Source organism: Aulostomus chinensis, chromosome 13, assembly GCF_037954235.1.
Source record: "Aulostomus chinensis isolate RoL2024-O1b breed Wild chromosome 13, RoL_Achi_v1.0, whole genome shotgun sequence".
NCBI classification, from domain to species: domain Eukaryota; kingdom Metazoa; phylum Chordata; class Actinopteri; order Syngnathiformes; family Aulostomidae; genus Aulostomus; species Aulostomus chinensis.
This window is the reverse complement of record NC_141332.1, coordinates 20,255,001-20,282,023: the sequence shown is the minus strand read 5'-3', so window position 1 is coordinate 20,282,023 and position 27,023 is coordinate 20,255,001. Positions and strand designations below refer to the sequence as shown.

General features: G+C 39.2%; 1 protein-coding gene across 8 annotated transcripts in view; it reads left to right on the top strand.

Moving 5' to 3' along the window:
- Positions 1–27,023, top strand: part of diaph2 (diaphanous-related formin 2) — a 363,855-nt gene that overhangs the window by 227,430 nt on the left and 109,402 nt on the right. For 6 of the 8 annotated variants that reach the window (XM_086222012.1, XM_086222015.1, XM_086222014.1 and 3 more), the window contains one exon: positions 1,449–1,578. In XM_086222012.1, the coding sequence (XP_086078138.1) occupies positions 1,449–1,578 (130 nt within the window). Of the gene's footprint in view, positions 1–1,448; positions 1,579–2,103; positions 2,220–3,490; positions 3,738–27,023 lie in introns of those variants that run through there. The other 2 variants (XM_086222017.1, XM_086222018.1) reach the window with 2 other exon arrangements.

Here is a 27,023-nt window from a genome sequence, read left to right as displayed (position 1 = left end):
ACTGCCACTCAACCCTCTCTGTATGTCATATTATTAGTTGGAAGAATTTTCTGGGTGATGAGGACAGCATGGGGTACGACAATAAACAAATTAAATCTCAAAATCAGTGAAATTAAATTGTGATTACACAACATGAGCAAACAATTGATCTTCATTTAATGGAGGGGTGTGTGTGTGTGTGTGTGTGTGTGTGTGTGTGTGTGTGTGTGTGTGTGTGTTCCACTGTTGACCTGTAATTCACTATTGCTCTGTTTTTGTGTGCGTTCGTGCGTGCGTGCGTGTGTGTGTGTGTGTTTGTGTGTGTACCTCATTTTGCGCGTGTGTGGGCATGTCCAACTGCAGGCAGTGTGGATATTTTCAGTATGGGCACAAAGAGATGTGTTGTGCTAATTAGCTTTCCCAGCATGCCATTTGAACAGCATGGCAATCACGGTGGGGAATGAATATGGAACAAGTTTCCTATGTACTGATGTGGAGATGCTGGCAATTGTGCACCGAGGCACACCCCTAGTTTATTTTCATTCAACATTTACTGGCATAATATTGAATGCAATTTCATTTTGTGGGTGCAGTGTGATTTTTAGATGCATGTGTGTATGTGTATATATAAGTATATATAAGTTGCTCTTTGATTGGGTTGCTCTATGTAGTTATAGTGTTTGCATCTTCACCAAACTGGTTAATCGGTGGATTTATTTTATTTATTTATTTTTTTTTTTGGAGACACGCTGTGAAATACTTTCTGCTATGGTGCAGAGAACTGAAATTGTGTACTCAAGCTGAACCACTGGGACTCTTACAATAGAGGGAAACTCAATCGCAGCTTAAACTGCTTTATATTTTTAAATAAAGAAAAGACAGTTTGGGCTTAGTAAGAAAAAGCAAATATTTGTCAATACAGGACCATGCAATAAAAAAACTATCACTGCTGCTCTTTTTTAACCACACGCAACACCACTTAATACTTTTTTAACCTAATTTCACTGTAGCTCTTTATTTGCTCTATTCATTATTTTGTCAACCTTTAGCTGATGTAGCAATGTAAGTTTTCCCACTGTGGGACAAATGAAGGTTGTTATCATAATAATAATAATAATAATTATTATTATTATTATTATTGTTATTATCAAAGCCTGATGAATATTTGAAACTCCTTTGAAACTTCAACCTTCAGTTAGTCAGGCTTGCAAAGACATTGCAAGAGTTTTACAAAAGATATCAGGAGAAACGTTTTACAGATATCACCAGGCTTTGTGTACCATCTGTAAGACTTAACAGTGGGTTAAAAGAACATAGTGTGCATAATTTGTTCATCAGAAAATTTCAAGACTGAGGCCCAAAGTAATTAAACCTATGTGCAGCATGTACATGATGAGAAACACTGGGATTAATCTCTGTTTTGTGTTTTGTTTTGTTTTTTTTTCTTTTTTCCCACCCTTTCACTCTAGCTCCGAGACACTAAGTCCATCAGTCAGAGCACAACTCTCCTTCATTTTCTGGCTGAGAAGTGTGAAGAGAGTTACCCAGAAATTTTGAGGTTTCCAGATGAACTGGAACACGTGGAGAATGCAAGTAAAGGTATGTGTGTTTTATTTTCTATTTTCTACATGACCACCACACGTGACTGTTTCCATTCTGAGCATTTTTCGAGGTCCAACTACAGACAAGGAAAAGGTCTTGTGACGTAGGACACGACTATTATAAGATCCATATTACATAAATACAGCACATTGCATTATGAGCCTTAATTATATTCAGTTCCTTCTTTTGCACAATGTCAGTCTCTGCTTGCCTATTTTATCCCTTGATGACAGCTAGAATTCTCTAGTTGTGACAAGAATATTGTTTGTCTGACCACACTGTCATTCAGCCTGTCAATTATTGGCTTCCATTCTAATTCTGTTTTCAAGCCTTTGGTGGAATCCTCGCAGGCTTATTTACTTTAAGACTCGTAATTGGTTATTCAATCTAATTCAGCTAATTAGGAACTTGACAGAGACTGCATGCAATGCCTAAGTGGATGTTATAGTGCTCATGTATTCAATATATTTAGATGTCCATAATGCACAAATTTTGAATTTTATCAACTTTGTCATTTCATAGAAAGGAATTGTTGAAGGAGATGGCAGTTAATTGACTGGGACCAGTAAATAAATGAGTCTTGCAAAAACCCTCAAGAAAGATTTAGGGACCAGAGAAGCAGCTGTTTCAGCTCTTTAAACCAAGCTTTTATTTCTTTTGTTTTCTTTTTTCTGGAAATATAGTCACTGTAAAAAAAAATCTTCTCAATAAAGTAGAGCAACAGTAAAGTTGGAGCTAGCTCAGGTGAGGATTTCTGAGATTCGTGGAAGTAAGGAATGATTTTTGCCACTATGTACTAGGTTTTACTGCACCCAAAGCAATGTCATGTTGGGAGAAAAAAGAAAATACGATATCTTTGTTACGTTATCCCAAATCTACAAAGAATTAATAGGGCCAGGGAAGAGGAAAACAAAAGGAGAAGAGGTTGTATGTCATAATACACTCTTGGGTAGGGCTGTAGTGATACACTCATGTCGCGATATGAAAAAATACATGATATTTGCCTCATGATACGATATATATCACGATTCAATACACTTACATCCTTTTCTCAAAGATTTTAAAGGGACGAAGTGATTTTGGTGACATCTTGTGAGTGTTCCATTGACTTGGATTGAATTAATTGGACTGAAAGCATCAATTACACAATATATGGCTCTGACTGGCAGCTTGCAAATGCTGGACGAATGAATCAAAGATGTGGTGAGAAAATTGGTTTTATTTATTGAAACTAAGTGCAAAGTGTAGCTTCCAAGCTTTTGAAAAGTAAAGTGAACAATGGAGAGTTGAAGTGCAGCAAATGGACTTTTTTTTAGCTTGATACTGAACATATGAGGGAGCTGCTAGCCAGTCTAGCCACCAGGTTAACTAAAAATAAACCATGGTAGCTAGTAATTCAATTCTTGGGTGACTATAGCATAGCGGGGCTCCATCGCATTCACCATGCACCTAAAGCCGGTGTTTTCCACCGCCAAACAAGGTCTCAAATCCTGACAAATAAAGTAAGCAAGCTAACATTGGTGAGCTGAGGAAACGGCCCGCTACACAGAGCTACTGAGGTGGAGAACGTAGGGAAGAGTAAGTGGCCCACATTCAATGGACAGGCAGATGAAGAATAATAAACACACGTATATTAGCGGTTATTTAAATTATTATTATAAATTATTGTCTATGAATATACATATATTAGGGGTTATTTAGATTACTATTATAAATTATTGTCTATGAATGTACATATATTAGGGATTATTTAAATTATTATTATAAATTATTATCTATGAATAGATGTATATTTGCGGTTATTTAAACATCTAAGATTAGACATCTATAAATAGACGTATATATGTTAACATATGTAAATATGCCCTCAATTGTATTCGTGAAATGTTTTCTTTTTGTATTGTTACAGAAGCAAAGCTATGTTGAAGCAGGTATTAACTGATGGACAATGATAACAGCCAATAAGATGCGCTGTAGGTGACACATGACGTGTGTGTATAAATTAATGGGTGTGTCCAATAAAGTCTCACTGAGAGAGTGAGTTGTTCCAATCAAGGCACACTGATGCCCCACTTGGTGTTATACCTCCGTTATTATTCCCAGTACAGGTGCAATAGGTCGCCCTCAATACGGAAATGTCAAGTTCTCGCTTGAAATACTGTCTTCATTCTCAAAATGACAAAAGAATCCTCTGAATTAATTTAAACTTTATTTTTCAATATATTGACTCCCTTTTTCCTCATCCCCAGCCCCAGTTTGCCATTGTACTAATCAAACTAATAAATATGTTTAATTTACTTATATAACCAAAAATTCTTTGGATCCATGTTTTCATCAGACTTCATCAAGTAAACAATTCACCAACATATAGTAACAACCAGATCCGAAGCAAATACATTTTCTTTTTTCTGCTCACCCCGTAAAATACCAAGAAGAGCCCTTATTGTCCTTGGTGAAGGAACAGAGCGAAATCTCCATCCCGATGCTCTCTAGAACACCTCACATGAAGCAACCTGTGGAAGACATATCACCCAGGAGATTCCTGATTGCCGATTGTCAGTAGCTGTTGGGGGGGGGGGGGGGGGGGGGCAAGGCTTAATTCAAAGGATGTTGAGTGAGTGGCGTGGGAGATGTAGATGTAATCACACAGCTATCTACAATGTTTGGACTTTGGACAATTAATCATCCATTAGTGCAATCAGGACAGGATAGTTCCTCAAAGACAATCAGGTTTGTTGGTGACATCGGACTTTCCCTCCCTCAGTGTATACTTCCTCGTTCAGCCTTAATCAAAGCTACCCTCAGCATTAATGTCAAATCGATTGAAATCCACAAGATTTCAGTGTCCTGAAGATTTTGAAGGGAACATTGAGGACAAGTGGCTGGAATGAGATATAGATTTTAAAAATATATATATATATATATATATATATATATATATATATATATTAAGTAGTTATTAAATAATGATTAAATTGAACTTGTTCTTCCTTGGAGGAGGTATAAAACAGACTCCAGGAATGTATTCATTTTATTTTAAAGGTGTTCTATGTTCAGATGAATAAACATCTCACAAGATGGAGTTTGATACTTGGAGATTTTGGTATTCATTTTTGTCCTTTTTGGTCAGTGAAAGTTAAGAACATGTCATTTTTCTTCATTTTTTTTTCCTCCTTAAGAATTAAAAGAAGAAAACCTGTGAAGTTGTAACAACCTCAAGATTAGACAAGGACAAGATGTATTTTATTCACCAAACATTATACAGTAGCACTCTTGTCAAGAGTCATTGAAGAAACTCTTAGGTATTCCAAAACTCTAGAAATTTTTAAAAGGATAGAACTTGAGAAACTGCATCTTGTCACTAAAATAACCATTTTCTTGCTCACCTCAGAATAGCAAAATATGACATGGCTCTTTTGCTAGTATTCAAAAATCAAAATGAGATTTTTTCAAAACATGAAATAAGTTGGATGAAACTAATTGGTTTATGATTGGATATAAACATGTATCCCCGTTTAAGATTGACTTTTCATATATGATACTGTTGGTCAGTCTAGGATACAATTCCTAGTAATAAATTTCAACCCAAACTACATATTATACAGCGAGCTCTGTTTTTTAGTTTTATAGCATCTGCTGCTGCCACCACATCATCTTGAATCTCTACTTGCACATCACTTACAAGGCCAAAGCACTTGAAGGGATCTGGCTGTAGCTCAAAGCGGCCAGGGTTTCACTGATGAAAACATTTTCCTCCCAAAGTGACTGGTGACACCCAGCAGCACATCACACCCACCACCATGAGTATTTGAGTGATTTTATATTCAAGTTCTACTGTATGTATGTTTTACACTCCTGATTATTGATATTTATTATAATGTTCCATTTTCTTAAATAATCAATGAATGCGGCTGCACGGTGGTGCAGTGGTTAGCACTGTGGCCTCACAGCAAGAAGGTTCCGGGTTCGAGTCCCGGCTCGGGCACGGGATCTTTCTGTGTGGAGTTTGCATGTTCTCCCCGTGTCTGCGTGGGTTCTCTCCGGTACTCCGGCTTCCTCCCACAGTCCAAAAACATGCAATTGGGGACTAGGCTGATTGATACTCTAAATTGACCGTAGGTGTGACTGTGAGTGTGAATGGTTGTTCGTCTCTCTATGTTGGCCCTGCGATGGACTGGCGACCTGTCCAGGGTGAACCCCGCCTCTCGCCCGTTGACGCTGGGATAGGCTCCAGCCCCCCCGCGACCCTTAATGTGTAGGAATAAGCGGAAGATGACGATGGATGGAATCAATGAATGCGCTAAGCTAACCCAGCCTATGAACCCAGTGCTATTTTTGGAATTGGCACTTCCTCTCCTCATGTCCATATTAGTTAAGTGCAGTATATGAGCTGAACATATTTTTTCTGTTATTTTGCTCTTTCAGACATTCAGTTTTCACTAAACCAGTCATACAATTTGATAAATTTGCTATTTTGTTTGCACTGTCTTCCTGAAGTGCAGTGCTAATGTCACCCTATTTCAGATAAGTTTCAATTCAATTTCATACGTATTTGTCTTTTTTTTCTGTCTTAAAAAAATTTCTTAATGCCAGCATTTCCTTCCATATTTTAGGAAAGGTATTTGTTAACAAGGCTGGTAACTAGTAATGAATGACATCATTGTACAGCTGCATAACAAATCAAAATACCATCGAAATTTTAATAAGGCTGAGTTTTGTATATGTAGAATGTAAAATGTGCATCAACATTGACTTATAAATGAAGCATTAGCATTATTCATCTATCTAGTTATCTAGCTATCTTGTTTGTTTTACGTGAAAATGAAGTAAAAAAAACAACACATATTCCCACTCAATGGGTCACCTCACAATATCTCTCAAAGTAACTTCATCATTTTTTGGGGGGATATTTTGCAGCCTTGTAGTACAGCACACTTTTAATAAAGGAAAAAAAATGCAAACTATGACAACTGAAAATTACTTTATATCAGTAGACAAATTAAAGTGGTTTTAAATTTGCTCAAAGCTGCTGCACAGTGTGGAACAAATCATCAGTTGAATGGTTGTGTCCTGCTTGTAAATCCTATATTCCGTCACCTTCTTAAAATAATTGCCTAAGTCATTTTTTGACATCCTTTTTGGCCTAAAAACTAAAAACATGACAAAAATGACTTACAGTATGTGATTATTTGATGAAAGTGATGATATGAAGAGTGTAAAAATGTCATTCAACAGGTACATGGTTTGTACAAGTGTGTTTTATATACGTGTGTGTGTGTGTGTGTGTGTGTATATATATATATATATATAGAGAGAGAGAGAGATGTGTATATATATATAGTGTGTGTGTGTGTGTGTGTGTGTGTGTGTGTGTGTGAATATGCATTACTTGATGAATTTGTTATTGAGACGATAATCATTTGAAACATAGTCATCAGATCCACTATTTTCATGCCCCCGGTTTCTTCTTAATGGCAGTGGCAAAGCCTTTAGAGAAGTGTCAGTGGCCAATTTGCCTTGTTAAACCCGCCTCCAGAGATGAATACGTGGGGCCTGACAATGGGAACCAAGTCTGTGTGGTGATTCCACTCAATCAGTGGTGCACTGACAATCTGTCTTGACAATGCGGGAAAAGAGGAAATATGACACAAATGTTCTCATAAATCTATTTAGTATAAGGCATAGCCAAGGGCAAAGTACTTTGGAGCCTGGGAGAGAGAAAATGTGGGGGTGGGTGGTGGTGTAGGGTGGGGTGGAGGGGGGCTTTGAGGGTATTAATACCACTGTGAATATTTCTATTATCCACATTCATTTCGAGGCGCTGCAGCATAATAAAGCAGTGCCCATTTTCCATTTAAACCCCTCACAGTACTTGGCTCAGTATTACGTAGACAAAATGCCTCTCTGGATGGGGTGGAACTCAGAGGAGACCATTTGTCTTTCTGTTTCAATTGAGTTGCGAGGAATCATGGGGTTGAGAAGATTTTCCCTCATGCCAATCCAGGAACGTTATCTAACAAAAAGCAGCTGCATGAGTGCTTGAAGAAGGCTGAACGTAAGACAAGACAAACACTCAGTACTGTAATGGAGGCATCAGTGTATATTTCTGCTAATGTATTTTCCATTGAAACAGCATGAAAACAGAAGAAAAAAAAATAGTTTGCACACCAAAAACTCAACCCATGAATACAGTAGAGGTGAGGTGTTTTGTTTTGTTTTTTCTTTAAATTTCCTCAAACATGTCCAGGCTTTAATTGGGCCCGAATCTTCTGATATTTCACTCCCAAATGGCACCACATATTCAACCCAGGTGTCATCATGTTACAAAACTATGTTGAAAGCACATAGACAGACAAGAAGACAACAGCTTATGCTGCCACAGCTGACTTAGTTGACACTTTTTCTTCAATAACCTTTGAATTTGAGTTTACCACCTGAAAGGGACAACATTTACCACTGGTTAAATGATCGTCCTCCATCGTCATCTTCCGCTTAGTCCTTACTAGTAAGGGTCATGGGGGGGGGGGGGGGGGGGGGCTGGAGCCTATCCCAGCATCTACGGGCGAGAGGCGGGGTTCACCCTGGACAGGTCGCCAGTCCATCACAGGGCCAACATACAGAGACGAACAACCATTCACAGTCACACCTACGGTCAATTTAGAGTATCAATCAGCCTCGTCCCCTCTTGATGTCTTTGGACTGAGGGAGGAAGCTGGAGTACCAGAGAGAACCCACGCAGGCACGGGGAGAACATGTAAACTCCACACAGAAAGATCCCGCGCCCAAGCCGGGACTCGAACCCAGAACCTTCTTGCTGTGAGGCCACAGTGCTGACCACTGCACCACCGTGCAGCCCAGGTTAAATGATTTAGTGTGTAAAAGAAAAAGTGATGCATAAGAAAGTCTGATTGCTACCAGCTTAAGAGCTGCAAACGGACGTGTTTCTTTTAGTAATCCGATTCTTCCTCAGTTCATTCTGGGAAATTCTAGTCCAAATAAATGGTCAAATATCTATGTGAATCCACTGATTATTTGAATATGAATTATTCCCTTTCAAAAATATGATCAATCCATCCTATTATTTGAATAAGATTTATTACAAATTGTATTTTTATTTGGTTTTGCCTTGATTCAGTAGGCTTCAATCTTTCAGAGTTTTCACTGTGTCCGCTGCACACATGGCTACAGTCTCCACGATGTTCATGAGGTCATAAAGTTTTCAATGCTGTTACTGACTGTGCTGTGTTTGAGCTCCCTGCTTGTGTTACAGCTACACCTTGCCATCATTCGGTTGCTCTTCCAGTACCTAAGCACCACGCAAACTATCCTCGGAAGCTTTTCGTGTTTGAGAACTCATTATTTATACATCAAAGGAATTTGGCAAAGGGTACTAAGTTCTATTATTGAAAGCACGGTCTTCAGTAATACAGGAAAAAAAGACTCTACGGAGTGTGGAGACAGTTTTCAAGCTGATTTGACTGGACATTTTTTGCTCTGCTTCACGTACAAAACTACATACTACATACAAAACCAACATAAGCCAGTAGGAATATTATATTTACAGGCTTTAACAATCATCTTCAAACGGCTTTTATTTCTCTTTTTTAAATGCAAAAATAAAGAAAACGCTTGAAGCCTGATATGTTGTGGAATGTGTTGCCGGTTTATATTCTAAGGGTTTTATATGCCTGTATCAGGTACACTTGACCATTGGTCATCTTCGCATTGTCACCATGGCTGGAAATAGAAACAATTCCCTGGTTGTTGACGGTAGACTCATCCCTGGACCCTGGAAGTGATAGAGAGGGATCAGTGAGGCCAGCAGTGTAAATGGACAGTCTGTCATGAAGAATATTAGGAACGGGAAACAGACCTGTCTGGCTTCACCAGCTCACGATGAGTGATGAGCTCTAGAGAGTTTTCTTTTCTTCCTCATACTTTTTTTTTTTCCTTTCTCACTTCATGGTGGATGAGTAGTTCATGGTCAGACCAAAACAACAATTCCATTTCAGTTTTTTTTTTTTACATCCATTGCTCTTCCCTTCTTTCTCCCACTTACACTTTGGCGAGCCAGTACGAATGTAGACAGAGATAGACACATGCAGGGAGGCCAGCGGCCCTGCTTAGCATCAGGCTCTAGTCTGTGACAGCAGATTTCAATGAGAGTTGACAATGGGAACAGGAATGAGAATAATGCTGTTTGCCAGCCTAGAAATTCAGGTTGTCACAGTAGACCATTTCCAATGCTGGGAGTGTTCCATCAGCCTCGGTGAGCACAGACACTCCACTTCCTTCACTCTTTTCCTCCACTCATGACTAACTCATGACATCACCAGGGATCAGTAATAACCATCGACTGTATCAAATGAGTGTGTGAAGCTATGGTGACGTTATCCATCCCTTGTTATACACCCATTGTAAACCCCTTAGCTTTGCATCTTCACCCAATTGGAGGTGACCATTGTTAGAAGAAGGGGGAGGAGGAGGAGGAGGAGGAGAAGGAATGGAGAAACAGCTACTCTTTTTCCATGGTAGCAACCACTGATGTTGATCCACTGGTCTGTAAACATCCATCCATCCATCCATTTTCTACCACTTATCCTGTTAAGGGTCGCATGGGGACTGAAGCCTATCCCAGCAGCCTTCAGGCGAGAGGTGGGGTTCACCCTGGACGGGTCACCAGTCCATCACAGGGCCAACACATAGAGACAGACAACCATTCACACTCACAGCCACACCTACGGTCAATTTAGAGTATCAGTCAGCCTCGTCCCCTCTTGATGTCTTTGGACTCTGGGACGAAGCCGGAGTACCAGAGAGAACCCACACAGGAACAGGGAGAACATGCAGACTCCACACTGACAGATCCTGTGCCCGAGTCAAGGCTCGAACCCCAAACCTTCTTGGTTCGAACCCTTGAGTCTGTAAACAGTACAAAATACTACTTTTTAACATAAAGTTTAAGTTTTTTACAAGTGGACTGCAATTGTCTGGTCAGATCTTATTGTTAGCAAACGCTCCACACCACATCCCGATTTTAGTGCTAGTTACGATTTATAGTTTCACAAAATATACATGTCAGCATTTTATTTTAAATCTTGCCCATATTACACTTCTAAAAGGCTACTGCATCTTTTAGAATGAAAATAAATTTTGTTGTAACATATCTACAAATTGTCTCACACCCGTTTTACAGTAAGTGTGAGTAGTGGCTCAAAATCATAAACAAACGCACACAGACACAGACACACACACACACATAATCAGCTTGGATGCACCACCATGACGTACAATCAGACAGGCACCCTTGAAAATTATAAAAATGCTTATGAGCTTATCTACCCACTCCACCTTAAGCTGCACTGTTTTGATCTTTAATGAATCAGGGAAATTGTTAAATTTGCTACTTCCAGCAACTTTAGAAGTTTCACAATGGCGATAGCACTTGAGAGGTAATAGCAACAGTATGTTGAAGATCAACTTTTACTGTTCCTCTACATAATGTCGTATAACACGTGAGGCTGAAACTATTCCTATTCAGTATGAGTCATAGAGATACTGCAGTAGTTCCATTGAGATTGTGATTTTATTTTTTTTTTACGACTTAAATGTTTATTTGTGTTTAATTTACCTTTATATTCAGCTAAAGTAGTATCTCAGTCCAGTACTGTTCATAGTCACCATTTGTATTATACCTATGGAAAACAACATGGAAAAAGGAATGTCCAGAATTAGCTTGAGGTTCTCATGGCGGGGCTTTGTGCAGGTGTAACCTTTGCTGTGTAGGGAAGCCTTGTCCTCCAACTCCTCAAACCTGTGACCACACAAAACCCCTGTATGCTTGAGGCCTCTGCTGTGCGCTGCGCTGTTGCAAGTGTGCAATGATCACTGGAGTTCCTGGACGTTTGCAAAACTACGCCTGGAAAAAATGTGAATGTTTCATGATAGGAGGACAAATTGGTCATAGCGCAGTGCTCTGTGAACCTCAGTGATTAGGTTTACACACCATCGCAATACTTGTCAATTACATTTGCTTGTATTATTACACATCTTAACCTATTGTTCATTGATAAAAGCATGTAACAGGACGTGTGGGTAGGCACAATGCTTTTAACCTGCTGTTTTTTTGCGTAATGGAGCCATTTTAGTTTTTAATTGTAGAAGTCACTGTCAGGACATTTTGCTCAACATGAGGGCCTTTGAAGTTGTTTTCATGGAGAGACATGTGGCAGCATGCCTGTCAGGATTCTGATAAGCAAGATAATGATGAGAAGTGTTGTACAAATGAGCAGGAAATTGAGTTTTCTCTGAGGAGATTCCTTCATCCTCAAGATAAGGCCCAGTTGAAGCGCTACAATAACAAGTGCAGACATTTGTAATATTGACTGACTGACAGAGAGGATAACCTACAGCACAATATGCCCACCTTAGTTAGATTTATTATTTATGCTTGTGTCATACGTGAGAGCTATTTTAAAAAGGTTAAGCTTAGAAAATAGGTATCAAGCTATTATTAAATACTCATTTTTACATTAACCCAAAGTGACATCTCAGGTTCTCCTCCATAGATCTCTTCTATTTTTACTTCATGATTGACTCAGTTTTCTCAGGTTTAATTGAACTACATGTAAAGATCCAAAGTCAGACATATAATCCTGTGCGCCCTCTACACTTCTGCATCATTTGATTAATGTCTTTTGACTGTTGCTATTGTTGCCTTGCAACAGTCCTGGTGAATGATAAAACATTTGCTGCTGCAGTTAAAATTTTCAGCTCACTAAAACCTTGTCTATGTCCTTGTAAATCACTTTGCAGCCTTCCAACTCACACATCTTCCCTGATTGTAGTTCATGTCTCGTTTTAATGCTAAGGTATTTTCTCTTAGAGCACCTGCATGATAAAAGCACATAAAGCAATAAGAACCTTTGAAATTAATGAAAGAAAATCAAGCAAAAGTGGCCCTACAGGGAATAGAAAAATCCAAAGGGACGTGAAAAATAGACTTAACTGATGATAGTCCCCCATTGCAAATGCCAGGGAATTCATTGAAATAAGTTTAAAAGTAGGTATTGTGGAAGAAAAACAAGTCGTGTTCCATCTGAGCACAACCATGTACAGAGTGGTAAATTTAGGCTGCAGGCCACATGTTGATCTTTAAGGAATTTAAATGTGTTCTGAATTCTGTGTGATCAATTTCACTGCCTTGAAAGGAAGACTTAGTAGCTTTGCTGGAGCATCTTCTTGGCAGAGATAAGTACAAGTGTCAAAGATTAGCTATGGTGTTTCATTGCTTTACATTTAAGGTGTCAAACTCTTATGGGTTTTTTTTTTTTTGATCAAAACATCATCCAAAACCACTTTCTACTAATAGAGGCAGTCATCTTTAATTTATTGCAAATATACTTTTTTTTTTAATCTCAGATATGAATTAAAGATGTAATGATGTGTTGACTGAACTACAGACTGATACGTGCGCTGTGCTGACAGAATAAGTACTTATTGTGTTTTCTTTTCATATCTTGATTGTTTTTAAAAATATTCAAGAACAATGCTTACTAAATCATTTCCAGCACAGTGGTCTAGCCTAAGATTGCCTAAGATTTTGGCTAAAATAAGAACAGCAATATTTTTCATAAGGTGGCACAGTGGTGCAGTGGTCAGCACAGTGACCTCACAGCAACAAGGTTCCACGTTCAAATCCCAGCTCAGGCACGGGATCTTTCTGTGTGGGGTCTGCATGTTCTCCCTGTACCTGCATGGGTTCTTTCCAGGTACTCCAGCTTCCTCCCACAGTCCAATGGCATCAAGAGTGGACTAGGCTGATTGATACTCTCAATCAGGGGTGTCAAACTGATCCAGTAAGGGCCGGTGTGGCTGCATGTTTTCATTCCAACCAAGCAAAAGCAACACCTGATCCAACAAATGAGCTGTGTGGACACAGCTTGATTGATTTAAGTTGAATCAGGTGTTGCTTTTGCTTGGTTGGAATGAAAACCTGCAGCCACACTGGCCCTTACTGGATCGGTTTGACACATGTGCTAAATTGACCGTAGGTGTGGCTGTGAGTGTGAATGGTTGTCTGTCTGTATGTGTTGGCCCTGAGATGGACTGGTGACCTGTCCAGGGTGAACCCCGCCTCTCACCCAAAAGCTGCTGGGATAGGCTCCAGCCCTCCTGTGATCCTTAACAGGATAAGCAGAAGAAAATGTCTGGATAATTTTGATAGTGATAAAGGTTTTGTCAGAGCTTGCTTTTTAGAACCTTCGATCGTAAATAAAGTGTCCTTATTGATTTTCAGGTGTGGAGTAATTGATGGCGACATAAAACATATACAGGCCTATATTGTCATAAAATGAACAACACAGACATGTAAATCAGCAGAAAGGAAGTTAAGATTGTCCATCTGTTATGTCAATCATCGTCCTGTCCCCTGATGTTGAAGCCATATAATTCACACCATGGAACATCTAGTGCAGAGAAAAATACACATCATCGCAGACATGCTATGTCCAGGAAAAGCAACAGATCATTTACAGGCTAGGTGGTCATTGAGGTAAAGTGTTTCTGTTCTTACCTCCATTCCTTCCCACACTCATCGCCTCTATTGACCACTGTTAGAGAAAATGTGTCTGTGGCTCAAATGCTGTCATTAACTGGGCAGCTTTTGCCAACCCCCTGTATGTCAGTGGAGGTGAGAATTGATTCGGGAATCTAAATTGGGTCATTTTTATCATGGGCAGTCATCAATATATAATTTAAAAGCTTGGCCACAAGGAAGCATTGCAGGGCTGCTGACGGGGGGTTCACTACACCCTGGGGACCAGGCTTCCCAGGTCGCTTTTCAGTTAATGCATGCCGCTATGTGTGAAGATTCCACCATCATTGGTGATTTATACCCCCCAGAGAAGCAAAGGCATTGCACTATAGAGGCATTCACTGCCTGCATCACATGCCTTACTTTTTCTTTTCTTTTTTTTTCTGTCGGATGTGCCAAGGCCATGCTCATCTGTGTCTATGATACCAGGTATTTTTTACCTGCTTGCCACACATCTTTTCTTCTTTTTGACATTCTGGGAAGTAATGTGAATGAGTTTCAAAGTTATCACAGCATTATGGCTGTGACGAGTGTATAAACCATTTCATCTACAGAAAGTGTCATGATGTCTCTCGTAAGCGTTATGTTGCTCGATGCTGGAGGGGAGGCTAGTAATGTGAGACAGAGAGGCAAAGATTTACTTTTCATACCTCACCTATTTTTGTTTTCATCTTCAACATGTAGGATGAAAACAGGTTCATCCTGTGCCATAGAAAATTCAAATCCCCCTTTGTGCAGAGCAGACCATATTGTGTTTGTTTTCCTTTATGATGTAAATCATACTGATCTCCTCTAATTTTGTCCACAAGCTTTATAGAATGAGTTTAATTTAGCTGCCAGCCCTTTCATTTCCAAAATACAACAGGGCCTAGCTATGACCTTTCCCTTACATGTTGATGATTTGCATTTTCCAACTCTTTATTTTCCCAGCTCTGTGACATGGAGTCACACTGTGTGATCCATATTCAAATATTATTAAAATCAGTTGCTCTGCATTTGCATGTGAAATTGAGGATTGGGAGCTAGGTCGCCTGCATACTGATCCGAGGGACAACCTTCATCGGAGTGAGTGCTGATATTGCAAATAAATGGGACAGGGTATTAATATTTGTCATGAATAGAGGGTTCTATATTGCACCTCATCACCCTGTGATATAAATCCCATATCATTTTTAACCCTTTAGCCTTCAGTTCAGGAAATGATTGCATTCTCCTTAAAGAGAGACCTAGCCATGGTGTCATGTTGAAGATATAATTATCCTCAAGATGGTGGGTCATCCTCACACCAAAAATCCTGCTTTAAAGAAAGAATGACACAAAATGTATACAAATAATTCAGCACAAAGGAATATATGACCTAACCATTGCGTGCCTCTGATTTTATTATACCATAACTCTCATTTATGGTATAACATCCATTATCTGTAACTCATTTAAATTCACCGTTGTCAACACAGAAATAAAAAAAAGAATATATATTTTATATGTAAATTATGTAATTTCTAATAGTAATGTTCAACTGCTGTGACCACAATTGCTCTGTGCACTAAAACAAACTAATCTACAAGTTTTTTTAAAGTCAACCTCATTTCAGATGGCTAGATGTACCTTTTTTCCCTCTCCTTTGCCTTAACATAGCATACCAGCTGAGTCCTGCTCTTTACAGAAAGGTCTGTTTTTATTCCACCAACTGAAGCAGAGGTAAGGAGGGACAGAATTGATTGTTGCAGGCCAAATTGAACCTGTGTCGAGCTGCAGGCAACCACGAGATAAAGCCTCTGATGCTGTCTGCTGTGTTTATCATCAGGTGGCCTTTTCTGTGTGTGCAATGCTGCGATTTTGATGTGTTAAGTCATAATAGGGGAGCCACCATTCTTTGGAGGGGTTGCCAATAAAAATCACAGACAGAGGGTATTACGTTTCATGTCAGCCCATTATTGTTTCCACCTTCTCTTGTACACTTGGAAAGGCCTCAGCCTGGATTTTTACTGCTGTCTGTCTCACTCTGGGGTTTTTGTGCATATTCGAGAGGTAAAGCTCTTTCGGTTATTTGCACTTGATGTGATTGTGAGCCTTAATCCATCATCTGGTTCAGTGTTATTATGCCAACAACGTCTGACAATCATTTGTGAAGCCAGAGTCAAGAGTAAGGGGATTTTTCATTCTAGCCACACAAGAATTCTTGATCTGTCACCACATGCACTTACGGGTAAGTGCCACCATAACCAGCCCAGATCATCCACCGTAGCACTGGCCTGCATAATTCTACTTTACCTGTTTGATTAACTTGTGCCAGCTTGCTTCTGTAAATGTTTTGCAGCCAGGGACTTTTAACTACTTACCTTTGATGTAAAGTTTGACCGCCTGTGTTTCTTGGCAGTTAGACGCAACAATTTAAACATCTATAGTAGATGCATCTTAATCATGTAGTAGTGTTGAATCCACATCAGCAAATGTGTTTTACTACCAGTGATGGCATCCTTGGTTAAGCCCTGTTTCTCCAACAACAGGGTTAATTTATCACCATGAGCCAGCTCCGGTGAGTGTAAAACTTTGGCTCAGGATGCTATGTGATAGTATAGTATGCTCTGCCTTAGGCTTGACTACATTCCAATAGTCTTTCCCTCTCTGCTTGACCTTTGCCCATGTTTTACTCCAATGAGTATCTGTTCCAGGACAACCTGTCCTACCATGAACTCTGTTTTCAGTAGCCACCTACTGTGGAGTCTGCTCACCATTGTATTCTGGGTATTTTTTTAGGGCCTGAGCCTGAAGGTACTTCAGGCGAAGACCCTATTATGTTTGTTTGTTTGTTTGTCTTTTTTTGTCTCAAATCAGCAATTCAATGCCGCCCACATTTTACAAGAGAAGGTGGCTCATCCTCATAGCTAATAATGACAATGATTTCAGTGATTTTATGGGCACATCAGAAGCATTCTTCTCCGAGGAAGACCATGATAATCCCCTATTTCTGCCTTTGGGCTCGTTTCAGAGATGACTTAATCCTCAAACACACAGCACAGATATCCAGAATGTGTTCAGATGCTGGATATCCTCTGGTTCATTGTGAAAGAAAAGACTCCCAAAATTCTTCCCAATGTTAATATTCACCTCCCGGATTTCAGAGCGAGCTTTTTCTGGATCGGAGTGTGCCGATGAGGCTGGATGGATATTAACCTTATGCTGCCAGTAAGACCCCCTGGTTGTCAGTCAGGTTTCATTCTCATTCATGCACTCATGTACCTCTACATAAGTCAACACTGACAGACAAACCACTATCTGTGACCTTAGCTGAAGGAGCCTTAAACATGTGATAACGGTGTGATTTATCCATCTATGAGCAGTCGTGAAGCGAAACTCCTCCGTCAGCTCATTCTTCACCAGTTTCTCCCATCTCACACTTCTGTATGTACTGTTACGAAGAATGAATTAAGCTTACTAGGAAATTCTGTGTGTACCACTTGTGTGATTAGGGAAATAGCGGAATTTGGCTCGATTAAGGGAATGCAGGTTTATCTTAAGGATGCACTTTGGATTTATATTGAAGTACATTTTCAGCTACTGTACTTATTGTGCACAGTTGTGAGCAGACACTCCTCTATACTAGAATGTAATCCCATCTGACAAAATGAGTGCTGGTGTATGCCTACTCATCGTCTCTCTTGTGAAAGGAGCCTTGCACATAATTGTAAGCTTGTACGTTGAATGTCCCGATGATCAAATATCTGCCTTTTACTGTGCCTGTCTTCACCAATAGCCCATTTTGAATTAAATTCTGTCCTGGCTCTTACAATGCTGTATTTACTTTTAGTACTTCAAATCAGATGCACTGAGAAAAGTTGTCTAAAAGCAGTATAATAGCAGTATAAATTTGCCCCCAGGAATCTGTCTCTCCAGTGACTTAAATCATTTTTAATAATAATTCCACCTCAGGATATGTTTTGCAAACATATCTCGGCTTACTCTACTTTGAAGGTTCAAATTTCATATTCTTAGTGACCTATATTCCGAGAATAGTACTGTATATTCAGCACAGTGACAGCATTCAGACATGCCTAAAGCTGTTGATTATTAAAAGAGGCTGATTGGCTGCAAGCTACAAAACCCCCCCAAGTAATGGCTAAGTGGAAGCAGAGAATGGAGATGCCTTTGGCTACAAAACACCCGCGCGCGCACACACACCCCAGTGTTGTTTGTCTTTTGCAGTTCTATTTCCCAAATGTTTTTGTGCTTCCTTTGGCATTTAAAACCCGAAACAACCCACTCGACTAATTGCAGCCATCCGAGGTCCCCCTCTTTGTCCACAATGTACTCTGTTTGCTAACAGAAAAATTCCCATTGACCTATTCTTAGAAATTTTCACAAAATAAAAAAAATAAATAAACAAAACAAAAAAACTCAAACATCGTGGAAACAGTGGAACTTATGGCTCCAGAAGTAAAGTTGAACTGCTTAGATTTGATTAATTGTAACTTAGTAATTTAAACATACCTGAAACATGTGACTCAAACACCTTTAAGCTTCTTTTCCACTGAGAAATAAAACATTCCTGCAAATAAAAGTAGCAGATTTGCGTCGGCTACACTGAAGACTGTCTTCATACGTTTGTCTTGATGCTCCCAACTGTGTCGATGGACATGTGCAATAACCTTCTTCATGACAAGCGTTTTTCGTTCCTGTCAGAGTTTACTCACAGTGGGACAGTAATTTTCTCTGTAATATGAAGTCCTGCACCTCAGTGGAAACTGCACACAAGTGGTATAAAGAACTTGTTAAAAAAAGTGGGTTTTGTGCAGTACCACACACTGCTAATCCTTGTGCTTCACTTCGACAACAGTGTATACTTTTATCTCTATTTTAAGAATTTATGAGCACGTCCATATCACAGCTTGCAACTGCTGCATGCACATAAATATTCCACGCCTCGCCTTTCAATCTGTTTCTACTCATCAGTTGATAGTGTGATTGTCTCATACCATTAAGAACCAATCAGCTGCTCAGTTTCTCACCCATCTGTGTATGCGTTGGCCATGCCATGTACATCAGCCAGTTAGTTTTAATTCATCTCGCTGCTCGAAAAGTCTCATTACATTGCTGATGAGTTTAAGGATTGACTGAGGTGTAAAGGATCTGTGTTTATGGCTGGGCAATGATGCATACTAAGTCTCATTGTCTCATGCGGATGGAAAACAAACGACATGTCGACAGTCTAGCCAAATCAACGCATCCCTGTTTAATTCACTGCTGTTCTATGCTTGGTTATATGTTTCTTAAGAGGTCTGATGTGCTGCCATCATAGTGTGGATGCTAAATAAAGACAGATCTAGTCAGTTGGAGAATTGATCTGACCTTTGTGGTTGTGCAAGGGATATGAATCTCTCCACATCTATGTTATTAGCGTGATATAGGGACACACCAATTTTTAAATTAGGCAGTTACATGTAGGTCGCAGCACTGCTAAAAGCAGAAGTAGAGCAAGTATATGTAACCTACATGCTGTTTTTTAGAGGCTATCTAGTCATCCTTTTTTTAGCTGGTATAGGTAGCAATTTAAATGCAAAAGTTGAAAATCATTTCAAAAGAAATACAATTCATATAAGTGATTTTTTTTTTTTTTTTCAGAATACAGTTCAAGCTGCTACAGTCAGTATTTTTTCATGAATATGTGAAACAGGTTAGAACCATAGTGAATTAGTCCAGACCAGGGGTGGGCAATCATGTGCCATGGAGGGCCGTGTGTATGCAGGTTTTCCTTCCAACCAAACACTTTAACAGGTGATTCCACTGATTAACACTCTTCTGTGGCTGAAGGTGTGTTGATCAGTGGAATCACCTGTTAAAGTGTTTGGTTGGAAGGCAAACTTGCATACACACGGCCCTCCATGGCACATGATTGCCCACCCCTGGTCTAGACTCTGCAGCTCCTAGTTCGAGCTCACTCCTCTCCATTATTTCAAAATGTAAATACTTATGCAGGGTCATTTTATTTATCATCTTTATATCATCCAAATAATCTGCCAGTTTGACACAAACAGTCATGTCAGTTCGGTACATGGAATGCACCAAAGGATAGATGATTGCACAACATGCCTTTGCTTCATTTAGATTGAGGGCTTTGCCTTCAACTAAATAATTCAAACTGTATTCCTGCTGCCACTGCCAAATACCTTGTACCTACTTCCACATCTTCCAGTCAGTGAGCCTATTTAATGCATTCAGTTACCTTCACCCCCCCAAACACACACACACACACACACGCGCTCCACTTCTGCAGTTAGGGAACCAGCATAACTCCTCATGTGCACTGCAAGATAAAACCAATATTCGTTAGAGATGTGACCTACCATCTGACAGGATGCATCTTCAGTGTGACTGTTCAGCTTCAAGCTAATCAAGAAGAAACTTTCTGTCTTTTCTCCTCTGGTGAATGTATAATTTCCCCTCTAAATCTCATCAATAATTAGTGATGGCAATCATGGGAAGGGGCCTGATTGCCAGAGTTCACAGAGCAATGCTTGGTAAATGTAAAGGGTTGATGACTCCGTGGATGGATGGTGTAAATCAAACACAGGGTGATTGAGGGCTGACACTCCTCATTGTTGAACCTCTGCACCACTGAGCAGTGCAGTCGCTCGGGGGCCGTGATGGGACATCAACTGTCAGCAGAATGGACAGGAATTCTAATTTTAAGTACAAGCAAGGTTTTTAGATAAACAACAAAAAGAGGTTGTTCTGCCCAGATTTCTGCAGAAATCTTCAGCTCACTAAGTAACACCTTATTTCCTCTTTATTCCTTGCCAGTAAAACTGTTTGTTTTTTTGTTGCCAACCTCATAATAATTAAAGTAATCAGAAATCCTACAACCTGTCAATTTAATTTTTCACTTTTTATACATATTCAATAAATTATTCATGAAATGTTAATTTTTTGAGGTTTACAAGTGCTGCTATGATTTTTTTTTTACAGTTTGGATAGACCTTGTTCTGTGTGATGTATTTACAGAACTGATCCGAGGCTGGTATCAATCGTCTCACTTTAGTCTGAGCAAGAAAGCAAATATGCACATTTTTCCAAATTCATTTCTGTAATATGTTGTTGGAAAATGTAATCCAGTGCAAGTAAAATTTGTGAATGATGTTGCTAACCCAAGAAATAATTCTTACAAAGGAGATATCTTTCCCATTACAAATGCTGTGTAATAATCCATGTGATGCCTTTTGTGGACAAGAAAAAGAGAAGGATATGGAAGAAATGATCACGTAGGTTTTATCACCAAAAATGTCATAATTTAAGGGGACAAATATACAATACATTGTATTCGATAAACAAAGTGGGAGACGGAAGCAAATAAAGGTGTTGAGTCATCAGCCGCCCTCACAATCATTTCATGAGTCATGCGCCACAACACGTGTGCAGACATAGCTGTATTATACTATGATATTTGACATTTGCTCAACAGCTCAGCTCAAACGATCATTTGACCTCACACACACACGCACGCACGCACGCACGCACGCATAAGCATATCTTCGTCCCTGTGTTTAATTGTGCGATAACAAATGTCAACTTATCAGTCGTTCCATCATCTGCAGCCCACTACCATGCACAGTATTGTTGATTCACCTGAAGTTGAACTCTGACTCAAGACAGAAAGCTTGAATGAAGTGTTCTGTTAACATGCATGGGTTAAGGATCTCCTTCTTCTGGCAGCCGTATCTCTCAAAGAGGGAGCTCTTGAGCTATGAATGGGGAACAGAGAGTCCAATGACAGAGGAAAGAGCTGGAGTCCTGGAGAGCGAGGCAGGAACGAGTGACAAATGTACAAGACTGGGAAAATCACTTGATGAGCAAGAGGGTTTGGAATTGAATGTTAATGACTTACAAAGCCTGATGACCTTGACACTTAGCAGTGTCTCCCTGAGATGAATCAAAGAGTGGCTTTTCTTTTGAATGTAAATCTTAACTTTTTTTATATTATTATTTTAGATAATTCTAGTTGGCAATTGCCAAAGCTGCAGTGTATATATTGGCTGTATTCTGTGTAGAAATAGATCAGGGTCACTACACTTGACAAATCCCACTCCAAAGAAATGAAACCCTCATATTATCTGAAGTGACCCCAAGCTTTAAACATTAACATTAAACAACAAACTTTTGTATTGTTCACCATTCGTCACATTTTTCTCCTTTTTTTTTTTTTTTTTTGTAATGCCTTCATGCCTGCAAAGCCAGTGTGTCAGTGGTCAGAGTTCACTTTCTCCTAACATGAATAAGATGTCTTGGAAACGCTTTGAGGGACTACTTATTTATTCTTCTTTCCAACTGATGTCCACTGGCATTCAAGAATGACCTGTAAACATTTTGTTGGTCAAAGGTCAAGGCCACTGTGACATGCGGACATTGCAGAGGCATCATTTGTACATCAGCATCAAGCCTTAAACTCTTAATGTGACTGATGTAGGTTTAGTTCATTTTAACTGTGAGGTTTTTTTTTTCTGCTCATCTTTATAGGGGTACATTATCGGACGGCTGCTTCATATGTTTGTCGATCCTAGTTCTTTTATTTCTTGGCCCAACATTTTGCAGAGCTAAAGTGAGTCAATAAGTCAAGTAAGGTTTTGGGTTTCTTGAATCTAGTAATGCCAAGTGAAGTGTGTCCCGTAGGGGTGTCAGGTGAAATAGCCTTGGCTATGTGATAAGGTGCAACTTTGAAGTTGTGAATGAGGTTAGAGGCGTGAGTCAACCTCTGCGGGCTATTATGACCACCACACCCCCATCGCTGAGCATCTCTCCTGTCTACAACACTCACACAAGTCATGTCCTTTCCATGCCTCCAGATTGCCACTGTGAATACGATCTCCTTTGTGAGGATTCGACTTTAACACTTGCTTATTTATCTAGAGTTCTCTGTTTGTAGTACATCCATGTGTGTTTCCACTCTGCAGGATTGTACGCATCACGATAGAGCATGGGCCATTCGTGATCATTAATCATTTGCAATTTTGTCCGTTGTCATTGACACTGACTTCTCTGGTTGTCGCAGCTCTTTGTATTTGTGTTTTTTATTGTGCTGCAAGGATGTGAATGCTTTTTAACATCCCTGCACCAAAACAGTGCTCTGGTGCTGGCAGCATAGCCTCCAAAATCCAAAACAGAAGAGGATTTGTCCTGTTGCTGTGCAATCACAGATACCTGGACTACTCAACAGTAGGGGTGCAAGGATTCAGCACACCCCTTTTTTTTTGGGGGGGGGGGGGGTTGCGTCACAATTTTGGTTCCTCATGAATGAGGACAGAGGGGACACAAAATAATCCTACAGACAAGCCATCTATTTACTTGACAGCTCACTCACTACATGTTCTCAAGAAAATGAACTCAGTTTAACTTAATACTTCACTTCATCTTCCTGTTGTTTGTGTGGCACTTAACAAAAAACAAAAAAACAAAAAGAAAAAAATACCTTGACAAAGAAAAACGAACATCTTCCAGTAAGTGTGTGACAAGAATTCCGGTGGTTGATCGTCAGGAGAGGAGGTAAAACTTTGTGCCCTTGTGAATTCCTTATTCCTTTTATAGCCGAGGGCAGGGACCCACAAACAACACATCCTCCTGACTGATTTCTTCAGCACTTCCCGGGGAATTGTCATCACCCCAGGTCAATGTCTACACTTTCCCATGCATCAAAATATATTGTAATTGACTCCATTTGTAATTCCTCCAGAGATCTGGCACTGGGCTATAGCTCTGATGGCTGCCAAAACCAATAAAGTCTCACAGACATGACCCCCATTGTAAACAAGGACTCCCTCTAGAGTGTGAGATAGTGTGTTTGTTCGCTTTCTGGCTTTATTCTTGCTCTTTACTTTTAGCCTTTACTTTCACTCTTAATGTTTTAATTGTAAAATAAGCTCAATCATCTCTATCTGATGGCAGTTACAGAATATCCGACAACTTGTTGGCTAAAAATACCTGTTTTTAAAGGTGGCGATGGCTTGGAAGATGGTATGAATACTACATGACTTGCATTATGCACATACTGTAAGACTATGTGGTATCAGTATTAACTCAAGTCAAAACAATTGGTACAGTGGTGTTGCTAATATGCCGTAGCTTTGTACTTCATTTGGAGACCTCATCAAAACCACAACAACAGAAACCTTTATTGATTTATTTTTAATTAAGGAAAAAAAAATCTGTTTAATATTTTTTGGCTTACTTGCTTTTGTTTCAATGGTGTGTGATTAGTGCATTTGCAGATTATCAATTTTAACCTTTATGGTTTTGCTGGGGGGGTCATCAGACAAATCCTTCATTATTTTAACGGTTCAGTTACATGAGAGATTGAAGGGAAATGCAAATTAAAATATGAAATGGAGCAAAAGTAAACAGGATTTACAAAGCAATTAGCACAATATTGATGGGAAATTATGATTGTTGATGAATAATGTGGCTTCGTGTCCACACTACACGCACAAACACAACTGAATTGTCTATTAAAAGCATTGTCTGTTTTGTGGTACAAAGTAATTATATTATTTCCTTCACATGGGTGTAATTACTACTAATAAAATACTAGCAAAATAATGTTTTTAACAGCATTAAGTATCAAAACAAACTATAATATTGAATTATTCCGGTGCCATGTGGTTTGTTGTCGTCTTTGTTTTCTACTGTCCCTAAATCTTCCCATTTACCACTTGTTCATGCCTGTTGTTTTCAACATCACATGATCCCAGTTAACCAGAAAGAACAACGCCTCTGCTTTGTCACAGCAACAGTCTCAATTTCACTGCTGCAAGTGGAGATTCTTTGGTTCCTGCTGAAAGGGGAACACATAGACTTTTGTTTATCCTTTTGTCTCTTTGCTCTGCTGTACTCTTGCTTTCCTCCCACTTCATCTCCTATTCACTTCTGCATGCCACCAGCAGCTTAATCAAACAAGACAAAGCATGATTTCTGTTGGTAGAAAAGCAACGATATAGTCATATTTAAAATGATGTTTATTTAATTGTAGAAATATCTTCTGAAACCTGGGTATGTCAGTGTAAAATCTGAAATTACTCAGAATTTTCTCCGAAGACTCAAGACAATAAATTTGCATTTTTTTTGGGGGGGGGGGGGCGGCGGCAATGTAATTAAATGTGTTGCCTCACTTGGAAATGTTTGTGCCATTTGGAATTTCTGCAGTTTTTGGAATAACATGCTTTACTTACTTCATGAACTTGACGAACTGAAACAAAATGGAACATCTTCATCACTGCGCGGATTAGCTTACAGACTTCTGAAAGGGTTAACTTAAGTTCCTCCTTTATTTGCTTTGAATAATGTCATACAAGGTGAAATAAACAAAATCACCATGGTGTTATTTCCCTTGTCTACAGCTAATGATTCAATTTATTAGGCTCCTCTTAATGTCATGTTCATGACATAAACATCAACAGAACACTTTTGTACATGCTGATGTACAAATGATGCCTCTGCAACATTTTGTAGTGTATTCACTTTATCTTCTTTTTTTATATTTTCCTGTATTTATTAGTAAAAACCTTTTCCATGTATATGAACATATACATATCCTCTTCTCACACAGCCACAAACATATATTCACATGGATATGGTGATGAATGCATTATTTTTATATTGCATTTGTCTTTGTTTGAGCAAATATGCAGATTATTTAAAACTTGATCTTTTATTCTATGCTGGCAACAGCATTCCAAATAAATCTCAATTTGCAACGTAACCTTTGGCGGTATCATAAGAGCACCAGATGAAAGATGTTTATTATTTGCCCATAAGTCAAAATGGAAATCTGCTCCATTCTGCATATAACTGAAAATGAAATTGACGTGTTCACACTAAAGGAAACAGAGCAAATGAAATAAACGTTTGTCTTCTTTGGAATGAGTAACATGTCAAAGGCTGGTGTTGTGGATGTTGAACACACGGGTTCTATTATGTCCGCGGTGTTAAGACAAGATAATTTATGGTCTTCCAAAATGCTTTGATTTTATTTGTGCTCTATATTGTATGATACCTCACTCATTATCTGGACATATTAAAAAAAAAAAAAAAAAGTCTTACCCAACTTAAGTGGACAACTTAAAGGTATAATTGGCTCCCTCATTACATTGTGAAAAATAATTACTTATATATTTGGTTCAGTTGTGTATTATATCGTCACGCATATTTATCCCAAATCTGTCAGCACTACTCAAACGCAAAGAGAAGGATTTGAAGCACACACGATAACTGTTTCATTTGTGTAGTGGCTTTAGCATTTGAGCTAAAGCCTGCAGTGATTAGCGTGCTCATGGTAATTTCAGCGTGTTGCTTTGGATGAGATAAAACAGCCCTGTCTCTCCAAGCTTGAATAAGCCACATGTAGAAATGTAGAACTTGTGTTTAGAGGAGACTTATCTAGTGGTGAGGTAGCTTGTTAACTTTCTCTGTTAGCAAGCAACAATGTGACTTGTGTCTGTAATACTGAAATGAAGTGACACAAACCTGCCTGAATTATAAGTTATCTACTATGTCCGTTAACATGTTTCCGACTGTGCTGACCGAAAATTCGAATTCATTAATAACAGGGACATTTTCATGTCTTTATTTTTTATTATTTTGCCTAAGAGACTGCTAGTAGCAAATATTGCATACAGTGCCTTTAAAGGGAGGAGCTGTTCTGAAACGAAAGCCTCCCATTGTAGCCTGTCACTTCTTATTCCGATCATATTCAGAACATACCAGTGTGCCGTTTGTTGTCACCAGAGAATAGCAGTGTTATTTTTGTGGTAATTTTTCTAATGATATCCCTAAAGAGTCTACTCTTGATTATTAATGTAAAGAA